This window comes from Pygocentrus nattereri, chromosome 25 (assembly GCF_015220715.1).
Source record: "Pygocentrus nattereri isolate fPygNat1 chromosome 25, fPygNat1.pri, whole genome shotgun sequence".
In the NCBI taxonomy this organism is placed as follows: domain Eukaryota; kingdom Metazoa; phylum Chordata; class Actinopteri; order Characiformes; family Serrasalmidae; genus Pygocentrus; species Pygocentrus nattereri.
In genome coordinates this window covers 20,459,353-20,483,397 of record NC_051235.1, presented here as the reverse complement: position 1 = coordinate 20,483,397, position 24,045 = coordinate 20,459,353, and the positions used below count along the sequence as shown (strand labels likewise).

General features: G+C 40.9%; 2 protein-coding genes across 5 annotated transcripts in view; one reads left to right on the top strand and one right to left on the bottom strand.

Annotated features, from left to right (window-relative positions):
- kcnc1a (potassium voltage-gated channel, Shaw-related subfamily, member 1a) overlaps positions 1-8,574 on the bottom strand; it is a 54,466-nt gene extending 45,892 nt beyond the window's left edge. For 2 of the 4 annotated variants that reach the window (XM_037534699.1, XM_017703545.2), the window contains exon 1: positions 7,070-8,573. In XM_037534699.1, the coding sequence (XP_037390596.1) occupies positions 7,070-7,636 (567 nt within the window). In that variant the 5' untranslated portion in view covers positions 7,637-8,573. Of the gene's footprint in view, positions 1-7,069 lie in introns of all 4 variants that reach the window. The other 2 variants (XM_017703544.2, XM_017703543.2) reach the window with 2 other exon arrangements.
- An 8,794-nt stretch (positions 8,575-17,368) lies between these two features.
- The window catches only part of cd81a (CD81 molecule a), a 38,635-nt gene continuing 31,958 nt past the window's right edge, over positions 17,369-24,045 (top strand). Inside the window, exon 1 of the mRNA XM_017703542.2 lies at positions 17,369-17,563. Coding sequence (XP_017559031.1) covers positions 17,498-17,563 — 66 coding nt within the window. The 5' untranslated portion in view covers positions 17,369-17,497. The remainder of the gene's footprint in view (positions 17,564-24,045) is intronic.

The following is a 24,045-nucleotide window of genomic DNA, read 5'->3' as shown; positions in this document are numbered from 1 at the left end:
TTTTGTTGATTTTCTAAGGGAAATTAAGTTAACACATCTACAGGGAACAAACTAGTTTATTTGCTGAATTTATTATAGTGAACAATAGAAAACATGAAATATAAAATGTGTCATAAATTTGCACAGGCCACAGTTTGTTTTATTTCATTTTCAACACCTTAAATTCTGCAAATAAACACTAACTATGCATTAAAATGTTCAGAGCTATTTTCTCTTTAGAAGTTCTGTACTTATTTTCACTTTAAAAATCAACAAAAAATGTCATTGACAACATCTGACAACATTTCAAGTTTAAGAAGACGCCGACCAGCTTGTTTTCAATCTACTGCTCATGCAACACTGTAGGGCAGTTCAAAGAATCTGCCCCTTTAGTGGATATTCCCAGTCATGACAAGCCCAGCATGGTGGGTCAAACCCAGGGAGTGGCTGGAGCTGAATCTTGGACATGTGCCAATTTACTCACCCATGATCAAGCAGGCAGGTGCACTTGCGTATCGACCAGCACATTAATAACAAATAGCTTTCTCATTGTGACCTAGAGAAGGGCCACTGGTGCATGTAATAGCCCAGAGACCCACAAGGGAGAAGGGAGCCACGTGACTAAATCAGATAGTGAGCCCGGATAAAAACAAGAGCTGTATTGACAGGAATTGGTGAGGGGTGGAGTAATTGAAGGCTTCTGGTTTGCAAAGGTGATTTTCTGGCTAAGGTTAGAAGTGAAAGGTGTACTGTTTTTATGGCTATATCTGGCCAGGGTTCCATACCAAGTCCAAATTCTGCTCTACCAGTCATAGATGATTACATTCTCTATGAGAAACAAAATGCACTGCAATGCATTTTGTAATTGGACCAAACAAAAACTCACTGCAGTTTTTTTTTTTTTGTTAGTCAAGAGTACTGAATGGAAGTAATTGATAGGGGGAGCAGGGCGTCACCTAACACAGGACAAAATGTAACATAAGGTTTCTACGTAGTTAAGCTGTTTTTAAAAAGACATGCTTTTGGTTATCTTCTCATATTTCCATAGCAAAGTCATCTGCAAATGTTCACTGCAATTGGACAGATATTTCTCACAATTGCCCATGAAGTTTTTGTACCATGCACGTATCTTATTTTTTAGTATGAAATGTTTTTGACATCAAAAATTCATATGCACCCATTTAAAACATGTAAGTAACTCACAGCAAAAGCATATCAGGCTAAAGTGTAGCTTTCACATGGCAGGGCTAATCTGTCTATTATAAGCCTATAAAAATAAAGACTGAAGAAAATGACATATCCATTAATATACATAAGATTTTTAAAAAAAAAACATTTAATTTATATAAATAAATTTAAATTTATTTAAATTTAAAATGATGTTGTTTTAGATCTGTTGTTACATTTACCAGAATAGTACACTACAGCTAGCCTCTCAGTTTCATCCATCTAGCACCAACTATGGGGTAACTTTTGCACTCATGAGATTTTCATTGAATTGCTTATAGATGCTTATAGATGCTGGAGACAAAGTTCATGTTTTCATTTGTAGAGAAATTAATCTTACCCAAATATATTTTTAAATGATCCAAATGTTAAGGAACCAAAGAGGCTTCTTAGGTCATCATAGAAGAAACAATTTTGGGGCCTTCAAAAACTCTTCAGTAGATGGTTCTTGATAACCATAGTTTTAAACAAGGTGTGCAAGTGTAAGTTTAAAGAACTCCCACACAAAGAGCCATATGTCCAAGCCAAGACCCATTTAGCAATCTTTAAAATCTCAATATTTTCAGAATTAATCTATAGGCCAACTTTGCCCTCAATCTTATATTTAATACTACTACTACTACTATTATTACCAATACTACTACTGCTAATACTACTACTACCACTATTACTATTACTACTAACAATAATAATAAATAATAATAATAATAATAGTTTCATTTTAGTTACAAAATCTCAAAATGCTTTACACAGGAATATAAGTGAAAGACCTTCCACTAGCTGAGCTGTGACATCTTAGGCGTTTGCAGTAAGGGTGCCTCAGTTGAACTAAGTGGTCAGTAATGCTTCAACAGATCAGTAAGATATGCCAGAGTTAGGCCATCAAGAGCAAGAACCAGCACAGGCGAGAATTTGAAGTCAACAAGGACCTTAACAGAAAACAAGAGTTAGCTGAGTAAGTCTGGAGTAATATGCTCAAAGATTCTTGTCCTGGTGATGCATGGACTGCTGCATTGTGAACTATCTGGGGCCTATTTAGAGAGAGAGCATAGCAGCAAGTAACATTTGCAGTTGTTCTGAAAGCATAAACTAATTTCACATCTTGTTGAGACAGTATGTGTCTTATTATAGGTGATATAATAATAAAATGCTTTCTTAGAGATATCCCTGATATGGGTAACCTATGACATTCAAGGTGAACCATTGGAAATTTGGGGCAGTTAATTTCCTAGAGTTGTGAGTTAGACTGTAATTACACTCCTATAAAGCTTGTGGATAATTCATGATCGTTAACACTTTGTATACCATGCATAAAGTACATTTGAGACATATTTTTTGAATATTTACTGTAGATAACAGAGACATATAAATTTCCCTGTCATGTAAACTCCAGACAACAAGGGCTTCTACGACAATGACGCACCATCATTTTGCAGATTGCATTCCTGGTAAATTGATGGCTTTCAGCAAGATGTAGTGGAAGTGAAAATTACTCACTCTCTGTGGCCGTGCAGTCACAGAATACAGAAAGCTCCGGCGAAGTTTGTCACGTTTTCTGGCACCTCGCAAGAAAGAGCAGCATTAATCAGTTTCATTTGAGCTCTGAAACCGTTGCCATGGAAACCTATTCCCAAGACATACACGGGGGAAAAAGCAGCATCTCGTCTGCCAAGGACATGAATATATCAGGTGCCTGTGGGAGACCAACACAAACAGCTGCTAGATGAGCATGCTACAGCATCTCTCTCCCTTTTCCCTGGGCCTTCGAAGCCCCTCACGTTGCCGTGCATGGGGCACTGTAGACAAGGATGCCGGGTTTGGTTGTTTAGATAGTAATCCATTCAGTCATATGACTCACGTTTCGTTTAATTCAGATGCACGGACCGTCATGCCAGCCCTTCATCTCATGCCTGATTCACTGATAATGAGAACTCTTTGAAGCTAAATAGTGCAAATCTGATTCAAGAACTGCTCGCTGATCAAGCAGATCATAGAGACAACTTCACAATACTAAAATCATAGTAGGCTATTCTTGCCGTCTACACTCTTCAAGGGACAAACTGAGCATGCAGTTTCTATATTTGGAGGAGCCACCACAAAAAAGGCCGAGGTTCAGTGCTTTAAAAGATGGCATAAAGGGACAAAGCATTCGTGATTGCAAGGTAAGTCTTTCAGAAGTGGTTTACTGGGCAGCAGCACTGAAAAAAATTCACTTTCACAAAACAAACAAACAAAAAATTCATATAGACAATGTAACCAGGTTTAATCTCCATCTGGCAAATTGCACCACATTAAAAACTGAACTGTTATCAAGTGGCTTTATTCAACTCCATCGATCATCTTTAATCACATTTTGTTGCATTTTCTCAGCCACACTCACTCTTATCATGTTCTCTGCAGCTGATTCATCATCCTTCAGCCTCCATCCTGTCACCAGTTATTAACACTGTGCATCACTACATTACCAACCTCCTATCAGTTACCCATTCTGGTGGAAACAGCACTGCTATCTTCTATTAGCTTGTCTGTAGAGGCGGCCTTTTTACATAAATTGTGCTTTGCTGGACTTTTGATAGGGCTGATAGGGCTTTCGCATTGTGCAGGTCTCATTTTATAGATGCATTAAGTGTTTATAGTGCAGTGCTGTGTTCAACAAACCTCCAGACTTTGAAAGCACTTATGAGTCTAGTTTCTTTATAAAAGCCACTGCTACACACTAAAGCCAATACGATGCATGTTATAGTGCACCAGTTTGAAGCTTTGTTGACACAAAAAAACTATGTGGCCTTTAGGCTTCAGAACTCCTGTTGGTTTTATTCACTCCTTGTCATGAGTCTTTTGACTTCTTTGATTAAACGTTAACTCCATGGCCCTGTAAAAAAGAACCTATTTTAAATTAGACTGACTGCTTTAATGAGGGCTAAATAAATCGCTATTTAATGTTTTTTTTTTCCAAAAGTAGCAGATGATTTACAATTTAATGGTCAAGACTTGGCACTGCCCCTTGTCCTCTCGTAGAGAAGCAATTTACAACTTGAAAGAACACCCAGGGTATTGATTAGGTATTGGACTCCGCCAGGGTGCTTCTCTTCTTGAGATGGCAGAGTAAACCATGTAGTTCATATCATATGAATCATATGAACAGGCTTATTGCGTCCTTAAGCTTATTATTCAGCAACAACGTGGACTGCAAACTTATTCTTAAGCTCTATATGTATGTAACAGAAGTCTTGCCATTTAAGCAGCTCAATAAAACTAGCTGAACAGATCATGCAAAAATTGACCCCACTGACCAACTCAGTGGAAATATCTGACAACCATTTCTAGAAGCAAGATTTGTTCTTTTCCTTGACTTTTGTTAGATCAAGTACATTTAATTCTTTATAATCTCCTAAGTCCTGTAACTCGAAGAAGACCCAAACAGTTGCACCTTGAAAACAGAGGTGCTCAAAAGAGTTATTTGGAGTGATGCCACAGGTGAACCACTTTTGAGGACCATTTGTTTTTAAATAAATCATTTTAGCAGTTGTGAGAGGTTTTTTAAGAGAGGTTTTAAGTTTTTAAAGAAACTTTTTAAAGTTTCAGGAAGCTCCACATCATGTAAATAAAGGGGAATTCCTAGTTTTTCAAACTTTCTGCATAATTCAGTGGTAGATATAGAAGCAGAATCAGCCAGAGCGGTTCAGTGTGAAATGTTTCTGTGTGGACAAACCTCACATAGAAAAACCGACTCAAGATTCTTGCAGTGGTGAAAGAAACTAGAGGTTTGCGCAAATTTACAAAGACATATATGGTCAGGGTGTTGTAACTTAGGTAAGGCCAGGTAAGACCCAGAGATTGTATGAGGAGGCACACAGAACAAATGAAATTAATAAAATAGCATTACATTACTTAAAATTACACAAAGTGATGCTCTCTCAAGTAAATTAAATCACTTTATGTGCTGCATAACATGAAGAAAAACATATAATAGACAGACCATAGACGTTAATCATTTAGGCTTCCCTTGCTACAAGTTATACATGAATCTAATGGTCAGAAAACCTATCCAGACAGCACTGTATAAGGTAATGTGTAATACATGCACACATTCAACTGTCGAACGTAATTTGTCAGCATGATGAACATTCATAGTTGACTAATTTTTCGTAGTTAACTCATCATCTCATAGCCTACTTCATAATGAAGCTCACAGAGCAGCACTGCTGAAGGGACCCAACGCACATTCACTCGCCTGTTTGGTCAGCAAATTCATCCATCATAGCATGTTATACTAATTATTAAATGCAGTATCATTAGACTCTTATAACCGATTAGTAACTACCCTGCAGCAGATTTTCACTGTAAGCATAACTGATGCTGTTTTGATGATGATGGCTGTCTCACTTTCCACAGCTGGGGTGACCAGAAGGGTGGCAATGCTTCAACCCCTTAGCTACATCTCTGTATATCTGAACATAGTCATTTTATTTGCAATCCACAAAAAAAGTTAACCTACACGTATTAATCTGAAGTAAGCTTTCTTTAGGGACTATTTTGCCTTATAACACTCACATGTGTCTCTCCACCACGAATAGATAAGTTTTGGGCCGAAACTGTTTCTCAAAATGATCATAAAACAAAGTCTCTGGCATTAGGCAACACACGTCTAACCATTTCATGCAGTAACTTTCTGCGAGGGAGCATTTAGAAGCAGTAAACACATCACAGATTTCTGGTTCCTATCACCAGCACAAAATAGCAAAAAAATTAACCGACACTTATTAATCTGAAGTAAGCTTTGTATGGGGGCTATTTTGCCTTATATCGACCTTATGTGTCCCTCCACCATGAATGGATACGTTTTGGGACAAAACTGTTTCTCAGAAAACCATGTCTCTGGCATCAATCAGTGTATTTGTAACCATTTAATACAGTAAGTTTCTGTGAGGGAGCTTTTAGAAGCAGTAAACCCTTCAGACGTCTGGTTCCTATCACCAGCACTGTGACTCGGTAAGTTTCTCTAGAAAGGAGCGCTGCACATCCAACCACTCTCAATGGCTTTGTTTACAAATTAACCATTTATTTATGCAGACAGCTTTCAAAATTGGTGGGACTCCTCTAGAGAGCCGTAAGTGTCAGCCATTTGGGAACCTTTATGTTTAAGAGTGTATGAAACGTTGGGCTCATTGATGCGTTATGCGTATCACCACTGGCAGCAGCACAGGCGCATAAATAAAGGAAAGGACTTCTTCTCCTCCTGATGCATTCTCTTTAATCTAACTCCCAGAGAGATTAATTTGTGTACGAGCACGCAAGCATGGGGAGCCAGCTCACCACGGCAGGTTGCACAGCAGTGCACTGTAGGCAAGGAAGCTGTGGATCAATGCAACACGACGCCAGGCCAGACTGCATGTTCTCCCAGGGTGAATGTGTGTAATCGCTAGAAGGCTGATGGATAGCTCACAACAACAGTTCAGCCAGGCATGTTGCAACGTGCTAAGGGATAACAGCGTGGCACGAGACAACCAGTTGCGCATGTATCATGTCAGGGTTCTCGCTCATAAACTGCTGTTTCATAACACCACTGCAGCGGCTAGCGCGTGGATGCTCTACGCTTTGTTTGGAGAACTCATGGCTGTGGAGGCAGTCTGTTTAGCCCGGCATATCTATGCATCATGGGTAAAAATTTTCCCATTTAGCTGAGCTTTAAGTTTATAGATGTGAGCGCACACTCGTTCTGTGAACACTGCTTCCTAATTGCTTCTTAGAACTGGGCTTTAATTCCAATTGAAACAACATCAAAGCGGTTTTATTTTGTCACATTTCTAGAAAGGCTTATTAAAAGCGCGCTGTAAATGAAGTTAGATCTTTTTTCACTCACCCTTGCATATTTAGAAGAATAGGGGTCCTCAAAGAGTGCCCAGACGCGCCGCTGCCAGCGTTGCCACAAGCCCCCCGCTTTGCCGTCAGGTGCGTCCCCCAGGGCCAACCTCTTGGTCATTTCCAGTTCCTCGTCGCCGTCGCCCGGGTCACCCAGCTCCCCTTCTGTGTCGTCGTTGCCCATCTCGGCGGGCCCCCCGCCGAAGCTGTCCAGGGCCTCCTCGGCCTCGCGGTGCTGCCTGTAAGTCATCCAGCAGCACGGCTCCACGTCCGTCTCGTCGATGCCCCAGAAGGCGAGCTCCTCCTCGTAGAGCGGCCCGCACACGTCCGCGGGGCAGTGCAGCTTGCCCGTCCTGTAGTAGTTGAGGATGTGCGCGAAGACGCCCGGGTGCCGGTCGAAGAAGAACTCGTCGATCTGGGCGTCGTAGTCGAAGTGGCTGTGCGCATCGGGCTCCGCGAGCCAGGCCAGGCGCGTCCCCGGGAGAGTGCGCAGGGTGCTGCGGTACGTCTGGTGCCGGATGCCGCCCACGTTAATCACAACGCGGTCTTTCTCGTCGCCTTGGACCATCGCGTCGCTCGCTCAGGCATGTCTCGGCCAAGGTCCGGGTGTTACCAGCGCTGAGCTCGCGACGCTGGTGCACGCTCGCACGCGCGCGACCGTGGAACCAGTTGAAGTGCCAAATGACGAAGACCGTTTGGGTGCTGTCTGTTGCAACTCCGAGAAAAGAAAGAAAAAGGAAACAAACTAAATCAGCTTGACTTGCACATAGCTTATCATTATGGCTTTATTGAGAGACCCCCGAATGGAGAAACCAGTAGGCTCCCCAAAGCGCTAGCCTCCCACGAACGCGCGAAAAAGCAGGCGCTCCAGAATCATCCTGCTCCTCATTCACAGACCCCGCCGAGGTGCTGTAGTGAAGAAGAGGACGGAGGGTCGCTGGAGATGAGCTCTAAAGTCGATGTGGTGGTGAGGGATTGCGCGCTCCCCTTCCTCTCCTCTCCTCTCCTGTCCTCTCCTCTCCTCTCACCCTGTATACACAGTCTCTGATTGTCTCTCCTCTTCTCCAGCCTCAGTGCCGAGCCACATGCACCAATCCTGTCCACAGCCGTTCCCTCCTCAGATTTGGGTGGTCTGTGGTGGGGGGATCTATCCGTGAGGATCACATCTAGGCGCAGCCAAACGTATCAGGTGATTATTTGAGGATCTGCTAGCAAACGCAGGCAACAGTTACCACAGCATCAGTTGGTCTGTTACTGTGGCGAGTCCTCAATGGTGGAGAAAATGTGTCCTTTCCATCTTCTGCTCCCCCCAGAAACATCAGAAACAACGCGCGAGAAGTCCACGGTTAAGACTAAGGTCAGTTTTAGTCTCGTATTGGCGAGAGAAACATTCTTTACTCCCCGTTTTTATCCTCGTCTCTGTCTCTCCAGCACAAGAGGACCGAAGGCAGTCACTGCGTTACACCGACGCGCAGGCGCAATGGCTTAGGAGGGAGTAGAAATTTGGTGGATTTCAGTACCCCAGACAGCTCCGCACGAGAACGCGCATCGTCACGATGTGCACCCGCATCCCAAACACATTCCTCTGTCTCATTGGTCTTTGTCTACAATGGAACTGTGTGCTGAGCAGTTAAAGGGAAATTCGAACGATTCTGTAAAAAAAATCTGCAGAATTAATTTCTTAAGAAGGGGTTTGATGTAAAATGCTTCATTGTATAAACATTTGCAGAGTCAGAATTATTCACACTGGTAGTGATGGTAACCAGACCTCTGAAGTGTTTAACGCATGTAAAAGCTAGAGAGAGTACATGAAATGATTATAACTTTCTGTGAGGTAGCTTGTATAGGCACTAAACAAAAAGCTATTACTACAAATAATAACTTTCTTTGACTGGGTTTAGAGGCAGTAAACATTGGGACGTTTTTTGAAATATGCTTAAAATGTATTTTAAAAAATCACAATCTTATTGGAGAGGTGGAATATATTGGATTATAAACCAATCAGGCATAACATTATGATCAAATCTTTGTGTCTATGCTCATTGTCTATTTTATCAGCTCCACTTACTATATACACTATATTGCCAAAAGTATTCAGTCACCCATCCAAATCATTGAATTCAGGTGTACCAGTCACTTCCATGGCCACAGGTGTATAAAACCAAGCACCTAGGCATCCAGACTGCTTCTACAAACATTAGTGAAAGAATGGGTCGCTCTCAGGAGCTCTGTGAATTCCAGCATGGTACTGTGGTAGAATTGAGTCCAGTCGTGAAATTTCCTCCATATTAAATATTCCACAGTCAGTTGTTAGTGGTATTATAACAAAGTGAAAGCAATTGGGAATGACAGCAACAAAGTGGTAGGCCATGTAAAAAGCGGGGTCAGTGGATGCTGAGGCGCGTAGTGTGCAGAGGTCGCCAACTTTCTGTAGAGTCAATCACTACAGACCTCCAAACTTCATGTGGCCTTCAGATTAGCTCAAGAACAGCGTAGAGAGCTTCATGGAATGAGTTGCCAAGGCCGAGCAACTGCATCCATCAGCCTTACATCACCAAGCTCAATGCAAAGCGTTGAATGCAGTGGTATTAAGTACCACCACTGGACTCTAGAGCAGTGGACACGTGTTCTCTGGAGTGACTAATCACGCTTCTCTGTCTGGCAATCCGATGGACGAGTCTGGGTTTGGTGGTTGAAGCTGTTGAAGAGTTGAAGTTGTTATAGCTGCAAAAGGTGGGTCAATATCATATTAAACCCTATGGATTAAGAATGGGATGTCACTCAAGTTCATATGCACGTGAATGAAGACGAGCTAATACTTTCGGCAATATAGTGTAGGTGCACTTTGTAGTTCTATAATTACAGACTGTAGTCCATCTGTTTCTATGCATTCTTTGTTAGCCCCTTTTACCCTGTTCATCAGTGGTCAAGACCCCCATGGACCCTCACAGAGCAGGTACTATTTGGGTGGTGGATCATTATTAGCACTGTAGTAACACTGACGTGGTGGTAGTGTGTTGGTGTGTGTTGCACTGGTCTGAGTGGATCAGACACAGCAGTGCTGCTGGAGTTTTTAAACACCTCAGTGTCACTGCTAGGCTGAGATAAGTCCACCAACCAAAAATATCCAGTGAGCAGTGTCCTGTGACCACTGATGAAGGACTAGAGGATGATCAATACAAATTTGCTGCAGCAGATGAGCTGTCGTCTCTGACTTTACATCTACAAGGTGGAAAGACAAGGTAGGAGCTTCTAATAGAATGGACAGTGGACACAGTGTTTAAAAACTTCAGCAACACTGCTGTATCTAATCCACTCGTACCAGCACAGCACACAAACACATCACCAGCAAGTCAGTGTTTCTGCAGTGCTGAGAATTATCCACCACCCAAATAATATCTGCTCTGTGAGGGTCCATGGGGGTCCTGACCACTGAAGAACAGGATAAAAAGGGGCTAACAAAGTATACAGAGAAACAGATGGACTACAGTCTGTAATTATAGAACTACAAAGAGCACCTATATAGTAAGTGGAGCTGAGAAATTGAACAATGAGGTGGTCATAATGTTATGCATGATCAGTGACCCTTGGTTCCTATCACCACCACTGTAAAGAAATCAGAGTTGGAAAGTTTCTCTACAATGAACCATTTCTTATCAAACCACTCTGAATGGCTTTGTTTACATCTCAGGAATTTTGAAGAATTTGTGGAATTGCACTTTAAATTGCCTGCTACGTTGTTTGGTTGGTTGGACAGGTGGATAGGTTTGTATCAGACAACATAAGGGTTTAACTTCTTCCATTCTATTTAACTTCTTCCAATCTATTTTCTTTGGCCTTCGGGAGCTTAACCATTTGGTCAGCAGGCTTACTTTTATTGCTTAGGAAATTTCCTCATTTGCCTGATGTTATGCCACATTTAAGTTTGTTTCTTGTAGAAGATGTTTTAAATTATTTTCACTTCAACAAAATATGTAATTTGAACAGAGTGTTCAATCTTTTATATATGATTGCATAACAGCTTACCTACTTTCTTAACACCTCAAATGAAATCCTGTCCCTTTTTTGATTGAAAAATTTCTTCTTCATGCTCCATGGTTTCATTTGACTTCTATGGGTGATCAATCATTTAGTGTACACACACACAAACCCACACACACACACACACACACACACAGTAACACATACAATATCTATGCCACTTATCCTTCTGGATTGGGAGGTATACTGGAGCCTATCCCAATGGTCATCAGGCAGAAGGCAAGAAATCGTTTAGTGTAGTACCTTTAGTGTAGTAGTTGATTACCCCATTGTCTGTTTAGGAAGCCATTATGAAGTTTCATATTCTCATCAGCTCCAGTGATGTTTATTGTCAGAAACTCATTAACTGTAAAGTACTACAGCTGATCTGGGAATCACCCACGGCAAACATGTAAGCCTTATAATGACTGTTAGATCCATATTAGTATCTGTATGTGCTGACTGCATGTCTAATGTGAGAAAGCCATTCAGTTGAGACTGTATGAACAGATTTTATGTGAATTGCTTGAGAAAGAAAAGAAAAACATTTAAAAGAAATTTTAAAAGAAAAGAAAAACATTAACTCAAAGATAAAGTCAAAAGTCCAGCAGATTGAACACTGAAAAAAAAAACAGTGTGGTTCACTTCATGTGTATGTTTACCATGTTACGGCACAACAGCACTATCTTGTGGAAACCTGAGGAATGAAATTCAAAATCTTGGAGAGATCTTGGTGGCCTACTTTTCAAAGCAACTTGTCTATGAGTGTTGTGACCATTTTCTGACCCATTTTCCACATCAGCAGGGCTATAACCTCAATTTCTTGATGATGGCATCACAGAAGCGATGCTTTTATTGTGATTTGTTTGTGATTATTTAGAATATATGATTATTAATACTGCATGAACTGCATATACATATCTAATTGCTACAGACGAATTAGAACACTTTCATGGAGACAGCCAAAAGTCATTTGCTAATAGAGGTGCAAGGCAGACATGTCTTTTGGCATGTCATAGAGAAATACCTCTGTAAGGGCTGAATATGGGGCCAGGTTTCATACTTGAGTACACCTGTGAATCTGTTGGTGCTTAAAGCTGACGCTGCACAGCATTAATTGCATATCACATCTCAAAGATTATGCTGTATATCTACCTACTGAAAGCATCAAAAGCATTTATTTCAGCCAAGCCTTATACAAAATATATCAGACCAATAGATTTACCCGACATTGAAAGAAGGTAATGATTCATGAATTGAAGCTGACAAAAATGAACAATAGCCACGTAAAGGTAGGCCTATATTTAATAGAAGGAAAAGACTGGAAGAGCTAACAATATAAAGGCAGAAGAATGGTTTGAATAATAGTTTGCAGATGGTATTCTTAACATTACTTTGTTCAGATTACTTTGTAATTTGCTTTTAAAATTTCTATTCAAGAAATGTGAATATTTACTGTGAGTTTATCAATGAAAAATACAGGTAAATACTATTCTATACCAGTTTCAATATAGTCTGTTAGCAACAGTCTGTGACATGGGAAAGGGTGAAACTGGTTTGACTGCAGCCTTGGACTGGAGGAAATGCAAAAAGAGGACCTGGATTTGGATCCAGTTCCATCCAGCAGAGTGAGGCAGTTGGTGGCATATTCAAACCCCATTTAGGTGCCTTTTTTCCCCCCTCCAATTTAGTCAGTGTCAAGACCATATACACATACAGACAAAAGTATTGGGATGCACCCAATACTTTCACTGTGTTTCAGCTACATTCCATTGCTAACAAATGGATAAAATTAAGCACAAAGCCTTGCAGTCTTGATAGACAAACACTGGCAGTAAAATGGCTCGTACTGATGAGCTCAGTGACTTTAAATGTGGCACTGTAATACGATCCCACCTCTGCCACAAGTCAGTTTGTGAAATTTCTGTCCTGCTATATCTGCCCCTGTCAACTGTAAGCAATATTAATGTGAAATGGAAGCACCTAGGAGCAAGAACAGCTCAGCCCCGAAGGGATAGACCACACAAACTCACAGAGTGGGGCTGGTGAGTGCAGAAGTGCAGAGTGCCCAACTGTTGAATCACCCACTAACAAGTTCCACATTGCCTCTAGAAGCAACATCAGCAAAAGAACTGCACATCAGGAGCTTCACAAAATGGAACTCCTTGGCTGAGCAGCTACACAAGCCTAAGACCAAAATGTACAATGCTAAATACTGGGGGAGTGGTATAAAGCATGCTGTTACTGGACTCTGGAGTAGTGGAAACATATTCTGTGTCGCAAGGTCACAAAGCAAGGTTCATAAAGGCCATGGCTGGGAGAGTTTGGTGTGGAGGAACGCAACTGGCCCACACCTCTGACCACAGCCCTGACCTCAACCCTGTCAAACACCTTTGGTGTGAACTAGAGCAGAGATTGCAAGCCAGGCCCTGTCTGACCTCACAAACACTCTTCTGGATGAATGGGCAAAAATTCCCACAGATACACTCCAAAATCTTGCAGAAAGCTTCCCAGATGAGGGAAAGTTGTTATAGCTGCAAAATGGGGTCCAACGTCATATTAATAACTGTGGATTTAGAATGGGATGTCACATAACTCCTGTGGATGTAACGTGTAAGTGTCCCAATACTTTTGTCCATGTAGAGTACTTAAATAGCCTCTCCCTGTTACACAATGCTACAAGCTGGGAGGGTGAAAACTAGCATGAGCTTCCTCCAAGACATGCAAAGCACCTTTGCGCCTTTTCAAACTGCCATTAACGCCACTTCAGCTCAGCATACTAGGGAACCCTACCTGCCAATTAATCTACATTAGCTAACACACGGTCCACTGAGTAATGGAGAGAGAGCGAGGCATTCTACCCACCCAGAGAGAATGAGGCCAATTATGCTTTCTGGACTCCTAGTCATTGATGGCTCTGGCATCACTGGGGCTCAAACCTGCATCAAAAAGCTTGCTGGATTTAGTCAATCAAGTTACACCTATCACACAATTCAGCGAGCCAGGTAGATTACAGGATTCAGCTGGGACAATTCTGCTAGCCAATCAGAACAGAGGGTAAAGCTGTACTACTTTCATTAGAAGTAGTCTTGTCAATGTTGTGTTTTGAAATTTTAAAGTTAAAAATATTTGAAAGTGCAGATTTATAGATTTCATAAATATTTCAGACAGGCTACTGCATCGTTTCAGAGGGTAATAAATGAGTGGTATACTGGTACAATACCTGCCTTTGAAAAAAGTATTTACTGGATATTTTGCCTCTGACTAATTGCTTGAATTGCCATCTGCTTCAGCTTCCTTAAAGGGAAACTCCACCAATATATATTGTTTTTATTTCTTTATATGTAAAATGGTTGTTTTGTAGAGGAACGTACTGATTTCTTTACAGTGATGGTGGAACTAGGGGTCCCATTAACTATGATGCAAAAATAACGATTTTATTTACTATCCACACCACCAGTGAACACCATGCGTTTTCTGAATTCTTATATGTAATGATGACTGGAAAATAATCTGAAAAAAAGAAACACTCTTTTGGAACTATTTTGCCTACTGCTCTCCTTGTATCCCTCCACCATGAATGAAATAAAATAAATTGTTTAAAATATATTTTAGGCTGAAAACAAAACTACCATAAAACAATGTCTCACACATCAGGCTGTGTATTTAAAACCATTAACTTCCTGTGAGGGAACTTTTAGAGGTGGACACCTAGTTCCTATCACCACCACAGTGAACAATTCTGACTCAGTAAGTTTCTCTAGAATGAAGCATTTTACATCAAAACAATCTGAATGATTTTGATCCATTTAATTATGCAGACATTTTGAAATATTGGTGGAGTTCCCCTTTAAGTATGCTGATGGTCTGCATCCCTACAAGCAACACAGTCATACCAGAGAGGTATAGAGTTATGACCACTGACCACAAAGGAGACTTTTGCTCGCAGCTATTTTTAGGGCGGACACTCAATGTGGGTCAATGTCGATACAATATATAGCTCTTCTATAGCCACTGCTCTAATTCACCACTAGAGGGTGTTATGAACCATCGCCATGAGGCCTAATCTTCTAATATCTGCTCATAGCCACTAGGGGGCGGCATGCGGTAGTTATAGGAAAAGAGCTGCACTGAGAACACATCATCTATTCTCTCTTCTTCAAACTCTGATGCTCCCAGGTCACGTTACATATCATTTAAATCCATATGAAAAAGAAACCAGTCTTAGTTTCCATAAGATACATTGTTAGTTCTTAATACATATTTCCAGTTATTCTCATATAAATTACATGCTACTCACAACTACATGCATTGTGGAAAAATACTCCATTTTGGAGGTAAATTTGTCTTTACAAATATGAAAAATAATGTCAAAAACAGAACTATTCACATAAAGTGTAGATGCTTTATAAAGTCACTATGGTAGGCTCACTTTGTTTCTGCCAGTATCTTTACACTATGCAAATACACTAACTGCTGTGGAGAACAGCTGATAACACCTGATAACTGCCCATTTACCTCTGACCAGACATCAGTCTAAACATGTGAAAGAAGCTTATAAACCCTGTAAGTAATGAGAAATGGTCATGTTTGTATGAGAACCATGCAGAGCCTGTACGCACATATTATACAGAAGAGGAAAGCCCCTCAAATTGCATGTTATTTTATTTCATAATACCAGACATAATTCTATACTGTCTCTTTCTTCATTCTTTTTCCCAAGATGACTAGAGTTACAGGGATAACCTGAAAGTGATTTCTTATTACACAATTAACCCGTTAAAGAGCAATCTCATTGTTGACATATTGTTTACACTGAGATGTAAAAAAAATGTTGATGATTACTGTGAACTAGTGCACTGTAGAGAAACTTAGTATTTCGTTCTAATGGTGGTGATAGGAACCAGGGATCATAATCTCCACAATACTAATTTGCTGTCAAAATGACTGGTGAACCAATGCATTCCAGGTTTTTGTAGACAATGGCACAAAGCAGTAAATCTGGGGGTGAAAATGATCTTCTTTGAGTACTATTTTGCCTTACCATGCCATGCTTATATCTCTCTGCCATGGATGATCTTAAAAATGTGTTTTAGTTCAAAACTGTATCTCCAAATTATCATAAAACAATGACTCAGTCATCTGGAAGCATAGTTACTTTTTTATGTAATGGCTTTCAGCAATGTAGCTTTTCAAAGCACTAAACTCTTCAGGCGTCTAGTTCCCATTACGGAGCCCTGCTGGTGACATCCAGTGTTGATAAAAATAATGTGTGGCTACAACTTAGTAAAGCATGGGAACGAGATCCTAATGCATGGCCACAACTTAGTAAGGCGTGGGAATGAGATGATTAAGTCGTGGCCATGATTTAGCAAATCGTGGGAACGAGATCCTAATGCGTGGCCATGCCTTGGTAAGCTGTGATCTCGTTTCTATGCCTTGCTAAGTCGTGGCCACGCATTATTTTGAATTACACAGGATGTAACCATCAGGGCTTCGTATAGGGTTCTATCACCAGCACTGCAAACAAGTCTGACTTGGTAAGTTTTTTAGAACAGAACATTTCACATCAGACCACTGCAAACGACTTGGCTTACAGTGTAATGATTTAATTAGGCAGCAATGTCGAAAAATCTGTGGAATTCCTTTTTAATGTTAGGATGGAGTCTGCAGTGCTTCTTTATGGCTATTTGCTGACACTGTCTGGGAAGGGTTCCTTCAAGGCCTCAAAGGCTTAGAAAATGACTTTTTTCTTTGACAAAGCATTAATCAAAGTAAATGCTTAACCTTCAGAAAATGATATTTTCCCAGCTCAAGTTGTCAAATCAGATACTATGAGCTGTTTTGTCTGAAATGCACTGCATTTTTTTGCAGCTCTGTTACCAATTTTTGCTGAGATAAATAAATGGCATTAAAAAGCCTGTGCGGATTGATTTCATTGTATTCTAGGAAGAAATACACATGCTTATGAAATCCTTTTACAACGTTTCAAATAAAGTTTTGTTTAGCATCTTGGAGAAAACAGGCCTCATGTAAAAGGAGGATTCACTTCTCTTCACGCGCTTCACCTAAAGAGGGGCCCAAGGCTAAAAGCTAATCTGGTTTAGTTTGTTTATTCATGTATTTCCGTGGCTAAAGCGGTCCCATTTGCGAAGACATGGTGAGACAACAGCACCTGAACAAAGTGGAGGGCTGTGTGCAAACAGGACCGCGCTGCCGTCTTGCTCTGTGGGTCAGGAGGGGGGGGGGCGGAATTGGGCGTTGCCCGTTTGACGTCGTCGAATCTCGACGTTCACACAAAAGCCCCACAGCAGCTCAGCAGCCTCAGTTAGTTCTGCAGGATCTTCGGTCTGTCTGCGCCGTCCCAGCCTCGCACTGAAAGGAGCCGCACACTTAAACAGGGGACAACATGGGCGTTGAAGGCTGCACGAAATGCATAAAATACATGCTCTTCTTCTTTAACTTCATCTTCTGGGTGAGTGGCCATTCATTTCGCGGTGAGCCCGTGTCTTGCTTCGGCCATTAAAGCTGCCGTTATACCGCCATTGGCCCTGCTTATGATGAGGGTTGATGGGTTATGTGTGGGGCGGCGATGATGTAGAGCGATTTTGCGTGATTGTAGCTAAATTGCAAGATGTCCATAGAGTTCATGTGACTGGCTTTTGATTCTGAACTTCACGTTGTATAATCGGATTTATAGAACAGCGAGGCTGGGATTGAAAACAATACAGTGGTGGCTGAATAGCTACTGTTTACTTCTGGTCTTGAGTGGAGACACGATAACGGACTTGCAAAGAGGGGCTGAGCCGTAACAATGTACGAAGGACGCCGGTGGCTTCTTCTGCTCGCAGTTTTGGCAGCGTCCACCAGTCCGAATTGATAAACCCTTTGTATTAGTTGTGAAGCCAAGAGACGAGGCTGAAGTCTGCTTGATATTCGCCAGCTTCTTAGAGGAATTTTCCGTTCCACCTTAAATGGCGCCAGAATGTAACTGCTGCACCATTTAAGGTGGAACGGCTTCAGCTTCGTAACTAGCTAAGAAATATTTTACACATGTGGTCACACTAGCTGCAGACAGACGCTCCGAGTGGCTGGAAAGGAAGCACGTTTTCCCAATAAAGTTTTGATCTCTTGGGATTTTGGCAAAGGCTTTAAATTGAATGGGACACATCCGGCCTGACTTGATAAAATGTCGTCCTGACAAAAGCCCACTTAGACTCCCATGGCCCCTCCTGGTCGAAGAGTTGGGGATGTGATGGTGAGAGTAGTAAAACCCACCCTGCTAAACTCAAGTAACCCACGTCTATGCAGCCACATCTGCGGTGTGGTTCCAGTAGTTGAGGTTTCGAGTGCGGCACAGTTTGGTTAAACTGAAATGTTAAACCACCTCCCTCCTCTCTAGTTTGCACTGGGCTGCCTGAAACCTGTGCTTTTTACTGCTTTTGGTCAGCCCCAGCTCCTCCTTCAGGTTCACATTAATTTGATTGATGCCTCTGCAGAAGTTTTCCCTTTAAAAAGCATATGAGTCACTAATAAGCCTGTGGAAACCGACTAAATCCAGAAAGACTACAAATGTTGTGGTGATTTTCCACTCAAGATTAGACTCTGTCTTTCTAAATTCTTCATCGAACCTATATGTGTGTATATAGGACTGAATCTTATCTTGGCTGATCTGTGGAGGGAAAACCATATACATTAAAAAAACAGCAACATGGTAAGTTGAGAAGGTTACTGCAAACAAACCACCGACCACGTTTCGTCTTCTTGAAAGTATGTCAGGAATGAGAAGAGATTTAGAGCCTTTTTGGGGTTTTGGAAAGCCCCTCAGACTTCATACATGCACCATATCATTGTAATTACACATTGTGGTGTGGGATTGTGCATATGCCCAACAGGTGGCCAGATGCATTTTAGCTGATATAGCAGATCTTTCTCAGAGACACCGCATCTTGAATAATTCAGAGTGCATCCAGTCAGACTTTATTAAACAAACAGCCAAAAAAAACAAACACAAAAAGGAGGTGTTGAAATCTAGTCTGTGTTACAGTGCAACCATATCAAGTACAAGGTCAGTCTGGCTGTAAAAGTGCGACTGAAATAGTAAGAGTAAATTTGAGCTGGCAGGCACATAGATGTCTAACTGGAATCACGGTCACAGTGCTTTGGGCCCCAGTGTTGACGTGCCAGGCATTCTACAACCCCGTATCACTTAGTCACGGGGTAGAAATAACCACCAAGGCTCTAACAGGGAACAGGAGGAGTCCAGGAGGGGTCTGTCTAATAAGACCCTCTTGGTGGGAGCCATAGGCAGGACTTCCCAGAATTAAGTGGATATACAAGGAAATGGGGATGGGCGGTATGAATTCAAATGAATGACACAGTATTTTTGAGTCTGCAGACAAATAACAACGTGAGATCATGACAATTGCTCCTATTTCTGCTTCTTCCACTAATTAGTAAGTTATGGGAATAAGTGTTCCCATTCATGTTATATTTGTTCTGGGGTTGGACTGTTTGTCATTGGCTGTTTTTGGGCAAATAGTGAGACCTCAGTGTGGTAATATCACGTAATGTCACGGCACAGCATGAAATTGGCATTTACCTTGACACTGGTTGATATGTTGCACTATAATATACGTGAGGGTATGTTATATGTGAGCATGCGGTTGTCATAATAGTGAAATGACATTTTGTTGATTTCCCAGTTGAAAAGTTAACACATCCTCTACAGAGAACAAACTTAACTATGATGCTGCTCTGCTAATTTTAGTGCACAACGCATATTTATTTGTTTTCAGTTTAATATTTTTGAAAGAAACAGAACAGAATATTAGATGTCCTATCTTTTCCACAGGCCTTGTTTTATGTTTTTTCCCCACTCAATATGTCGAATTCAACAAAAAAAAGTAATTACATTATGTGTTCTGTGAAGATGTGGACTTATTTTCACTTCCTCAACAAAACATTTCATTTGACCAAACATTTACTTATGACTATCTTGCTTTTTGTTGTGTATGTAAATTCAAGGCTTATTTTTTCAGGTAGGCGTACTTGTAGTTGTTTTCATGACCTCTCTCACAAGTCATAGCTTACCATTGGCAGGCCTGTAGACTGTTTGATTTAACAATCATTTGAAGATTGCCATTAGCTGATTAGTTCAACTCTTACAGCCTTCTAGAAAACGAAAGTGTTGGGAAAAGCGTGACTAAAAATAGGGATTGGCTGTAAGGTATTTTATCCTTGATTGCCAGTCTCACTCAAAGTTTAATCCAGAGATCCCTGCTTCTCACCCTAGTAGACATTTAAGATATAGTGATGTTAATCTTGGCAAGAAGTGGGTGACTGTGGGAGACTGCACCATAACAACACCCTCTTATTTGAACGCCAGCAGCGCAGCTCTACATAGGCCAAACACAGCCTCGACTTCCCATTGCTGTTAGGGTAAGCAAATGGCACAGGCTTTTTGCATAGCCGTTGAGCACCAAGAGTGTGCTAATGGCTCGCAGCACTTTTGGAGTGGTTTTGCTTGTATGGTGTTTACTATAATATATGCATATATTTATTGGTATCATTTTTCTGTCATTGGTATCAATTTTGTCTGATTAGTGAGGGGCTGAAAAAAAAACAATTACTCAATATTTTGTCATTGAACTGCAACTGATGTAAAACAACAAGTAGTTCTGTGATCATGAAGTTGTAGCTCACTATTAATTGGCATAGATAACTGTGATTAACAATGCAAATATCTCTCCAAAAAACAAGTAAATTTATTTAAAGTACGATCCTAAAATGGCCAGATTTACTGATTAGCTGTCTTCCATCCTGGCTATTGTTACTCAGTAGCTCCCAACTGGAGTCTGAATCAGCTTGAGCTCAAATAAATAAACAGCACTCACTACACTGCTCTAAAGGTGCTATATGGCTAAGACAGAATTTAGAATTTCAGTTGTTTTTGTGATGTCATAGCATGTCTGTGAGTTTTCTGCTTTCCTATATTTACATGAGTTTGCTGATTAAGAAGTGCAACCAGTAAAAATATGTTTGTTTCAAGGTTAATATAGGATAGAGGCTGGTGTCTATGGGGAAATAATTGCGTTGAGCTTAAATTATTGCAGCCATCTCAAATAACTGAGATTAATAATACAACCCCAATTCCATTGAAGTTGGGTTGTAAAACATAAATAAAAACAGAATACAATGATTTGTAAATCCTTTTCAACATATATTCAATTGGATACACTAGAAAGACAAGATATTTAATGTTCAAACAGATAAACTTTATTGTTTTTTGTAAATATTCAATCATTTTGAATTTGTTGCCTGCAACACGTTCCAAAGAAGTTGGGACAGGGGCAACAAAAGACTGGGAAAGTTGAGGAATGCTGAAAAAACACCTGTTTGGAACATTCCACAGGTGAACAGGTTAATTGGAAACAGATGAGTGTCATGATTGGGTATAAAGGGAGCATCCCTGAAAGGCTCAGTCGTTCACAAGCAAGGATGGGGCGAGGTTCACCACTTTGTGAACAACTGCGTGAGCAAATAGTTCAACAGTTTAAGAACAAAGTTTCTCAACATGCAACTGCAAGGAATTTAGGGATTTCATCATCTACAGTCCATAATATCATCAAAAGATTCAGAGAATCTGGAGAAATCTCTGTAAGTTAACGGCAAGGCAGAAAACCAACATTGAATGCCCGTGACCTTCGATCTCTCAGGTGGCACTGCATTAAAAACCGACATCATTCTGTAACGGATATTACCACATGGGCTCAGGAACACTTCAGAAAACCATCGTCAGTGAACACAGTTCGTCGCTCCATCTACAAGTGCAAGTTAAAACTCTGCCATGCAAAGCGAAAGCCATATATCAACAACACCCAGAAACGCCGCCGGCTTCTCTGGGCCCGAGCTCATCTGAGATGGACTGACGCAAAGTGGAAAAGTGCCCTGTGGTCTGACGAGTCCACATTTAAAACTGATTTTGGAAATCGTGGACGTTGTGTCCTCTGGGCCAAAGAGGAAAAGGACTGTCCGGAGAGTTCAAAAGCCAGCATCTCTGATGGTATGGGGGTGTGTTAGTGCCCATGGCATGGGTAACTTGCACAGCTGTGAAGGCACCATTAATGCTGAAAGGTACATACAGGTTTTGGAGCAACATATGCTGCCATCCAAGCAACATGTTTTTCAGGGATGTCCTGCTTATTTCAGCAAGACAATGCCAAGCCACATTCTGCCCGTGTTACAACAGGGTGGCTTCATAGTAAAGGAGTGTGGGTACTAGACTGGCCTGCCTGCAGTCCAGACCTGTCTCCCATTGAAAATGTGTGGCGCATTATGAAGCTCAAAATACGACAGTGGAGACCCCGGACTGTTGAGTAACTGATGTTGTACATCAAGCAAGAATGGGAAAGAATTCCACCTACAAAGCTTCAACAATTAGTGTCCTCAGTTCCCAAACGCTTGTTGAGTGTTTTTAAAGGAAAGGTGATGTAATATAGTGGTAAACATGCCCCTGTCCCAACTTCTTTGGAACGTGTTGCAGGCATCAAATTCAAAATGAGTGAATATTTGCAAAAAACAATAAGGTTTATCTGTTTGAACATTAATTATATTGTCTTTGTATTGTATTCAATTGAATATAGGTTGAAAAGGATTTGCAAATCATCGTATTCTGTTTTTATTTATGTTTTACACAACATCCAAACTTCATTGGAATTGGGTTTGTACATAATCACATAATTGTGAAAAGCCTACATTCAAAGGTCAGCTTGAATTATGATATTCTAATATGACAGCAGTTCATTCTTGTATGTAGATTAAGGCATAAGAGCTTACACTTTCTCTTTTGCTCAAGGGAAACTTTGTGGGAAGTAGATCACTTCAGAGTGCCACACCTATTCACAAAAAGCCATTGTGTACATTTATTCTCTGACCACCACTTAGAGTAATTAGAGATTGAGCTCAATCATCTGATTTTTGTATTATACATCCTTGTTAGAACCCCTTGTTCTGAAGATGCTTTAAATAATTCATGAGCAATCTCATAACTTTGCGGTTTACCATGAACAAGACATTGCCCTGGCAATACCACTTGTCCATTCACTGCTTCAGTGCCGTTTTACTGGATGTTAGTCAGGTTCACAGGTAGACCTCAGAGAAGGTTTATGGATGTAGTGAAGGTGGACATGGAGATGGTTGGTGTGAAAGTAGAGGAGGCAAAGGATAGGGCAAGATGGAGGCAGATGATCTGCTGTGGCGACCCTTAAAGGGAGCAGCCGAAAGAAGAAGAAGAAGAAGTCAGGTTCACAGTGCTGTGGAGCTGGGATCATAAAAGTCCCTTCAAGGACTTCTTTGATCATGGTAACATCATTTTACTGCACTATGTCCAGAGATATGAGACTGACATGATAAGAGCAGTGTCAGCCTTAGGAAAGAGACTTTTGTGACGAAACACCAAGTTGTTTTTCCATATAAAAGAAAGCTACTTCACATTCTGGTATTGCACACTAATTAAACCATTTTGTGTTGGAAATTCTAATTTGTTCCCCTCTCAGGAAGACAACCATCAAAATATTTAAAAGACTCCATAAGAGGTATGCACTAGAGCACTTAGACAAAATAAAAACAGTGGCAGTCCAAGCGGAAATATCTGCCAAACAGTGATTTGAGCTGTGAAGGTGGAGGATGGTATCCGATTACATACATGTTCCCAGAGCAGGAGTTTTGATCTGAATGACCAGGTTCTGTCCACCTATGTCCTGCTACTAGATTTTTTTAATGGAATTGAATAGAAGACCACTAGTGGGATCTCCCATGGACAGTACTTTTTCATTTTATTCATTTTTAATCAAATACATTTTCAAAAACAGATTTGTAAGACTTGCTGGGGAAGTAGGATTAGGATTGTTAAGATTTACATACAATAACAGCACCAAGTGATGATAAAAAGCCATT